The following is an 8822-nucleotide window of genomic DNA, read 5'->3' on the forward strand; positions in this document are numbered from 1 at the left end:
CCTATTCACGACATTTAATTATCACTAATTACTAATTAATATATTTTATTATTAAAATTTAAAGATTAAATTTTCTGAAATTTTAATATGTTGTTGGTATTATTATTTTGTATGTTGCTATTTAAAATGAAGATTTAACTCTAGCTAAATATCGTTTAATCATTATTTTTGTTTTTTTATAAAATATTGAATCAGTGTGAGTTTAACGCTTGAATAATTTAATAGCGTTCTGGTCGCCGTCAAAAATCGTCCTTTTCGCTGTCCATTAAAGTAAAAAATATTGGTTGAAAATTTAAGTAAAATGTTAAAATATAAGTAAAAAATGTGTAAAATTTTTGTTTTAATTGTTTTGTTATTATTATATTTTAATACTTGTTTGTTTACTAAAAAATTAAGATCGGTATTTTGCTTTTAAATTTAGTTTACTTTTATATTACAATATCAATGAGTGCGTGTTCGCTTGTTAAAATTAGGTTTAAATATAAAAAAGTTCATATTTAAATTTATAATTTAATTAATAAACCTACTAAATAAATTATATTTATAAAAAAGAATCAAACAATTTCGAACCATATTTTATTTATCAAATAAATCTAGTTATTATTGTTTTTATTCTTTCTAGTCAGAATTTTGAAAGACGATAACTTTTGTTCTTTAAAACTAAAAGTTCTAAATTTTTAGTATGTTTGTTATTATCCCAACGAATCGCAAACCTCCTATTAACGACATTTAATTATCACTAATTAATATATTTTATTATTAAAATTTAAAGATTAAATTTGCTGAAATTTTAATATGTTGTTGGTATTATTATTTTGTATGTTGCTATTTAAAATGAAAATTTAACTCTAGCTAAATATTGTTTAATCATTATTTTTGTTTTTTTATAAAATAATGAATCAGTGTGAGTTTAACGCATAATTTAATAGCGTTCTGGTCGCCGTCAAAAATCGTCCTTTTCGCTGTCCATTAAAGTAAAAAATTTTGGTTGAAAATTTAAGTAAAATGTTAAAATATAAGTAAAAAATGTGTAAAATTTTTGTTTTAATTGTTTTCTTATTATTATATTTTAATACTCGTTTGATTACTAAAAAATTAAAATCGGTATTTTGCTTTTAAATTTAGTTTACTTTTATATTACAATATCAATGAGTGCGTGTTCGCTTGTTAAAATTAGGTTTAAATATAAAAAAGTTCATATTTAAATTTATAATTTAATTAATAAACCTACTAAATAAATTATATTTATAAAAAAGAATCAAACAATTTCGAACCATATTTTATTTATCAAATAAATCTAGTTTTACAATTTAGTTTCTATATACTAACCACTATTTTCTATTTAAAGAAGGTTATAGATACACAAATTGTAACTGAATCGTAACTGTGACATAACTTAAATTGTTAACACATTTTAAGGTTTTTAAGTTTATTTCTAAAAGTGCAAATATTCAATTGTTTATCAAGATTGGCACAGTTTTTAAAAAAAAGAACTTCGTTATATAGAAATTCGTTAATAAATATGGTTACTTCGTATAGGGACTAAGTTCAAGAAAAATCTAATCATAAAAAGTTTCAACTCCCAAGGGTGCTCTTATTCAAAAATATTGGTAGTTAAGTATAAAGTATAGGTCTCTAATGTCTAAAATTGGGTTTAAGACCCGCCAGTAATAGTCAAAAATAGCAAACCAAATCTACAGACAACATCTATTAATTAATCAAACACGTTCATCATATAATCGAAAAGTTACATATATACAAAATTGGTTATTTAACGTACACACAACAAAACCTGGTCTCTATGCTACATACATAACGATTAACATAAATACGAGTACATTACACACAAAAAACGTCTTTCGTATATCGACTGCATCCTGTATTGAACTGTTAACTAATTCTAAATAAAAACTTGGCAAAATAAAACGCGGGGGAAAAACACCAAAACGGACAACTGTCAATTCACATTTTGTACATCAAAAGGGTTACACTATTAACCCTTATTCTATGAATTTATAAAATAATACAGTCCAACTGAACATGAAATTAGGCACAGTTTCCACTGGCTCTACATAACAAATAGCGACAATTTTTACAAGAAAAAAATACACAATTGGACCATGTTCAATAAAATAACGAATAAATTTAAAGCGTCTAACTGCCTTATGAGCGTTAGACTTGTCCTTGAATAAAGGGGTTAATTTGTTAGTACCCTTTATAATGTATATACCTTAATATACATAAATACAGTCTCTATAAGTTTTTCATATTCATAAGTATTTTGTACGGTGTTTAAACCGCACGGGATGGCAGAGAGTTTGCACTATCTCGGTACCCCCTTTTTTTTGTCCAAGGCCGACAGGTCATATGGTTTCTTGTCGTTTGGTGTGAACCGGCATTAAGTCTGGGCGGCATTACGAAACTTGTTAAGTTAACGATCTCGTTACTTATACGTCATTAGCAAGCGAGAACGTCACTTAGCTAGAAAATCGGTATTACGAAACAAAAAATTTCATTTTTAATGAACGAGAATGCACAAAATTTAGCGAGTAGAATTTACTGTCCGTTAACTTAGCGAGAAGTATTTTCCCGTGATTATTGCCATGTTAAACATTGAAAATATTTTTGCGGTACATAAATGCTCATATGTTATTTAAAAGTTTCTAATGCTAGTATAATTGCCGAATGACGATGATCAAATGGTAGTTACATACATCGTTTAAAAATTGCAACGCTTAAACCCGATAAACAGCAATATTTAACATATATAACCTTATTTTACCATGCTTTACTTGTAATAAACCTAAAATAACAAACCCATGACTCAAACACAATTTAACGAAAGTGAACAGGTCGGATAACGATTTTTAAAGTTAACTCAAAAGTTAAATTTTAACGAGAAATTTAATGTGATTAATTAACGATTCACGCAGTAACGGTTTGGTGCCCACTTTTTGTTATAACCAAGAACTGCTTCCTTGAGTTAAGCTTCGTTTTATTATTACTTGAAGGTGAAGTAGGTTTTACTCTTATACTCCACACCCATTTTGATCACCTAATGCTACTTAGCACTTAAATCTTTTTTAAATACATTTTTTACATACAGTCAAAAATATGTCAAAATATCTTACAAGAGATATAAGTATAGGTAAATCTGAAAAAACTGTAGGCATACTTTGGGAAGATGGTCATTGCAGCAGGTATTTTTAAACAATATACTTACATATAAAGCCTAATTTTTAGGTTAAAAAAACATTAATGTAAGCACCTAAGGTAAGTTTAAGCATAATTACATCCACTTTTTATAAATAATTAAATTTGATTTTTATATTTTTTTAGATTCCACAGCAAGTGGCTTAGGTTTAATTGTCAATGTTTTACCTGCCTTAAAAAAGTTGTTGGGCAACAAAAAATCAATTGCAGCTTGTTTCCGGAAGATCTTTTTATGGCAAAATGTGACACCTTTAAAGATAAGGGTGTGTGTTTTTTTTGCTGAAATTTATGTTTTTTTAGTTGTTAAATAAATGACCTTATTTTTTTTTTATAACCTTAATAACCTTATTTATTTATTATTGAACCCAGTTTAATTTTATTTAAAGATTTAATTCAATTTCACTTTCATGGTGAAATAATTGTGGATCACATAACTGAGTTGAGCATAAAATGGATGCGAGATTTGTGCTATTGTGATCAGTGCTTAAGTGTAATGATTGAAGAAAGAAAAATGCATTTTATTCCACCTACAGAAAGTCATGTCCTTAAACCGATTAAATATAAGGAAATACAAGAAAATAAAAGGGGTTTGTTCAGGTAATTTTTATATTTTAAGCTAAAATAAAATTTTTGTGTAGCACAGCTTTGGTTTAAAAAAATAAGTTCAACTGTATGGTTATGTTTTTATTGTAGCGTCCTTGAACAAGTAATAAAAGTTGGAGTTTGTTATGTAAAAGGGGTTCCAACAGAAAAACCTTTTCTTCAGGAGGTTTATTATTTTTAAATTATATATAAATTTGAATTTAAACAATACCAAAATGTTAAATTAATCTATGTTTTTTTAGTTTGCAAATCAGATTGGACCAATAGTGGAATCAACATATGGAAAAGTAAGTAAAAGTCATTTTCGATTAATTTTTGCTTTTATAATTCTGCAATAATAATTTTTTGTTAATAGCATGTATATAGTTGACAGTCCTCGAATTCATTAAATTTACAATTCTCTTTAAATTTGTTTATACCTTATGATTCTTTAGAATCTTGTAATTTAAAAAAGTCATTTTAAATAATCAACCTTAAAAAATCTGACTAAATAAAAAATTTACTGAGCTTGATTATATAAAAAGGAAATTATTTTTTACTGTTTTATCACAAAATAAATCTTGTAATCAAAGTATAAACTTTTGTTATTAGAGTTACAAGATTTTAATTAAATAATTTCAAAGGATTAATTTATATTGATATTCATGACAAAATGGGCATTGTTTTTGTTACAAAAAGGTGTTCGTGAGATTATGCCAAAATAAAAAAATCATGATAATTACTCAATATTATTCTTGATACTTATATGTTTTTTTTTGCATCACATTACTGTTATATTCCCAAAACCTGTAAATCATTTTTCATTTAAATCTGCTTACATTATTGCTTTAAAGTAAGACTATGCCATAATATTTTATAACAAGGTTTAGCAATAAATATTGTCTAGAATTTTTCGAAAAAGCAAACTTATTACAATTTTTACAGGTCTTTTCCATTCAAGATACAGGTAGCAAAGAGGTTGTAACAAATACGCGGGAATTTTTGACTTTTCATTCTGACCAAGCTCATTATGAGTCAGAGTTAGGAATACAATTCTTTCATTGCCTTCAGTAAGTACTTTAAAGTTGAGTTTTAAATAAATTAAATTTTCTATTAAGCTGGCTCGTGACTTCAATATTTTCTTAAAAATTTTTTTAATACTTAGTGGGAATTAAAAAGGCCTTGCTTACCCCTTTTTTAGTTTAATTTCTTACTTATTTTTGTGCAAAAGGGTCAATGACTTTTTTAACATCTTATGTTATATTCAATTTATTTTGCTGAAAAATTTAACATTTTAATTTTTTTTTGTCTTAGTAGTTGATTATTTACTATAAAATGCTGTTTATATTTTTTTACACAATTCTTATATTAAGGTTTGATGAGTGTGTAAAAGGCGGAGAAACAGTTATTGCTGACATGTTTCAAAGTGCAGAAATACTTCGAACTGAATCACCAGAAGACTTTAAAATTCTAACAAAAGTGCCCCAAAGTTTTGCAACCATTGACTTTAAGAGAAAAAATAAAGCGTTTTATGAAACACGAAAACCTGTCATTGAGGTTGACTATGTTGATCAGGTAATCCCAGTTATTTTTATTATGTTTTCTTAATAATATGTTTTCTGTTGTTTAACAGTTATAAAAACAAAATATAAAAAGTTTTAATAGAGTTACTAATACTTACAAACACAGTTTATTAATATTCTTAGCGTAACATGTGTATGGCATACAATCTTTATTTACTTCTTGCTTAATTAACAGTTTTACAACAATTAAGTTACATTTATTTTATTTTTCTAAATTTTATTTGAATTTTTCATCGTAAAGATTGTGGCTGTTCATTTTAACACTGGGTTGGATTCAACATTAAGAGTTCATGAAAACTTAGTTGAAAAATATTATAGTGCTCACAGAAAACTTTGGAGAATAATAACAAGACCTGAAATTAGAGTAATTTGTTTTAAATCTTTAATATAAATAACTTCAGTATTAAAAAAACTTAATAATATATTAAATTACACCAAGAACGCATGGATTGTATGGATCCGATAGATATAAAATAAGTTGCATATATTACGTGGATTTCAAATGGGTGAGGGATAGGTTTGCAATCGTTTGATCCAGTATTTTTTTAACTATTCAGATTATTTAAACTAACGCAATTCTTCTTGCTCAAATTTTGCAAAGCTTTTGCAAACCAAAGCTTTTGCAAACCAAAGCCTTTTAGTCAATAATCAGCTTTGTTTAAATTTTATAAAGTGGTTACAGTTTAATATATTATGTTTTGCTGGATCAGCACTTTGTCTTTAAATTAATCATTTACTTGATAAACTGGTTTCATTGACACACATGGTGGTAAAAATGTTAAACTTTGGAATTGTTGTTTAACAAATTGAACTTTGTTATTTATTCAAACAACATTGTCTAGATAGTTTAATTGTACAAATAATTTAATAGTAATAATACACTTTATCTTCTTGTGTAGAAAAAAAATGACAATAACCTTAAAGATTTTTATTATTTTCCCTTTTATTTATTATCTTTTAACTTTTATACAAATTTTGTTAATTTTTTTGTTTTTAAAAAATTGTTTGAAAAAATACATTTTGTAAGTTTGATTAAATTGTAATCTTGTATTCCCAACATCAAATTATTTTTTTAAATTTTTTGGTTATGCTTTTTTAGTTTAATCATCGTATGAGACCAGGAGATTTGCTTGTTTTTAACAACCGCAGAGTTGCTCATGGGCGTAACGCTTTTGAACCAAATGGGGGGATGAGACTTTTACAAGTCAGTAAATATTTTTTGGATACTTACTTATGTTTGTCAAAAAATTGGGATCACTTTACAGCATTGTGCAAATATATTTTACTATCCTAGTTCAATCTTTAACTACCTATACTAGTTTAATATATTATTGATCTTTGATAAATTAGTTATTTTTTACATTTGTTTATCCTCAATGTGGGAAGGTTAACTTCATGACATAATCATACAGTAACATCAGTTACTACAACCCAGTCTTGAGTTGACTTTGGCAGTTTGAATATAATTTGTAATGAATTTTTTTTTAATTGACATGAATTAAATAATATTTTGTTAAAATTCTGGTGTTTTTAAGTTACGTAATGATTGCAAAATAAAGAAAAGTATTTTTTTTAACATTTTGTAAATTGATGCAATGCAACTTTTTTATACATTTACTTATGGTGCATGAAGTTTGATTTTATAGTATTATACCTATTTATTTTTAAAAGTTGTTTTATATGGATTTTACTTTAATAAATAATTTTTTGGGTTAGACGGGGTGTGTAAATTATAAACCCATGTGGTTACTACCTAAAAAAGTTGTTTTGTGCAGTCAACATATGTAAATGCTGAAGATGTGAGGAGCAAATACATGGTGCTCGGTACTGAGCTTGAAGTGGGAGTTACACCAACAAAAATTGGAAATCGAAGTTGCATTTAGAAGAAAGCTTCAAATTCATTTAGTTTAATCATTTTTTTGCTCATTTTATTAAAGTTTTAAAAATTGTTTGATAAATTTTACTTTGATTATTGTTTTATAAAATTTTGAAATTATATAGTTTACATAATAAGGTATTTAAAATAAAAGTCACAAGTACAAACGTGTTGTAATTGTTTGTTTCCAGGTTACATCGTAAAACAAAATTTTAAAAAATGCCATTTTCTTGTTAGATGCGCAGAACTTTAGATAAATTAGTGTTAAAAATTTTATGTAATCTTTATTTAACAAAAAAATTATTTTTATTTAAATAAAAAGAAAAATCAAAGAACAGCAACATTTCCATACTATAATATTTATTTAAAAAAAAATTAATAGTTTCCATATCCCCATACCTACTATAATAAAAATTAAAAAGTAACAAATAACTTTTAAAATTCATTTTAAAACCTAAATATATTTTAAAATATAACTTTTTCGTATTGCATTTAAAAATCGTATTATAACAACTTTTTTAAGGAACATAGACGAGGCAATTGAAGGTTACAAGTATTTTTGCAAACAAACAAAGGGCTACAAAGAAGTGAAATTACAACATGATGAAAAGTTTTGTGCCAGTGATCTCATTGATGTGACAATGGAAATGATTTTTTTTACGCTTCCTAGGGAGGCTACGAGTTTAAAGTTAAACAGCTACAAATATAAGTAAAATCTATTAACGATTGTCAGAAAACAAAAGAATCGGTAGAAAAACAATCCTTAAAAAATGATTTATTACAGTTTGTAAGTGAGAGTTGTTGTTCATCAAGGTTTTTTGATATGAAAAGGATATTTCAATCAAAGGGCAAATTGACCTGCCAGCAAGTCTGTTAATGCTAGGGAGAAAAGTACGCTATTATTTATTGTATGCTGGCCTTTGCGTAAGAAAGGACACCAGATGTGGAGATGGCATTTCTTCGGTTACGACACCAATATGTGTACCAGAGAGTTAGCCCATTATTTTGAGCTTAAGAAAATTGACTGCTATATAGAGGCACATTTACATCATAAATATGATGTTTATACTATTATTAAAAGAACCAATGTTTACTATATTTATGAAAAAACAAAGTACACTAACCAAGTTGTAAAAATTTAGAAATACTAAATAAGATAACGGCATCATTTGGGGTAACAACATCATCAGCGAGGGGTAGCAACATCATCAGAAAGTGGTATCAACGTCATCGGGACACAGGGGGTAGCAACATCATTGGAAGGTAGTAGCAACATCGTCATCTTAAACCTTAAAAAAAGCTGGAAAGCAGTTATCTATTTCTAATTACAAAAAAAAATAGTGAACTTATTATTACCTTGTCGTTTAAAAGACTATATGTTACCCATCTTTCTCGATTCAAAAGGTGACATCATCGAACTGTAACCTAATCCGAAACACTGAATTGCATTAAACCTATGTAGACAAAATGACCTCGAAAAAAATTGAAAAGAATTAAATATGTTATTTGGTACAGTTGTTTAATTTAATTAAAAATATACAAAATGAATAATTTAGTTATACGTATTT

The 8822-nt window shown here is 26.4% G+C and overlaps 1 protein-coding gene across 1 annotated transcript; it reads left to right on the forward strand.

Moving 5' to 3' along the window:
• Positions 1-3114: 3114 nt before the first annotated feature.
• On the forward strand, positions 3115-7261 carry LOC145753368 (gamma-butyrobetaine dioxygenase-like). Its single transcript, XM_082569781.1, has 10 exons — positions 3115-3200; positions 3340-3476; positions 3600-3810; positions 3907-3982; positions 4059-4103; positions 4741-4865; positions 5169-5370; positions 5620-5742; positions 6478-6582; positions 7154-7261. The coding sequence occupies exons 1-10, from the start codon at positions 3115-3117 to the stop codon at positions 7259-7261; spliced, it is 1218 nt and encodes a 405-aa protein (XP_082425907.1).
• The last annotated feature ends 1561 nt before the right edge of the window (positions 7262-8822 follow it).

The sequence above is a fragment of the Corella eumyota genome, chromosome 5 (assembly GCF_963082875.1).
Source record: "Corella eumyota chromosome 5, kaCorEumy4.1, whole genome shotgun sequence".
NCBI classification, from domain to species: domain Eukaryota; kingdom Metazoa; phylum Chordata; class Ascidiacea; order Phlebobranchia; family Corellidae; genus Corella; species Corella eumyota.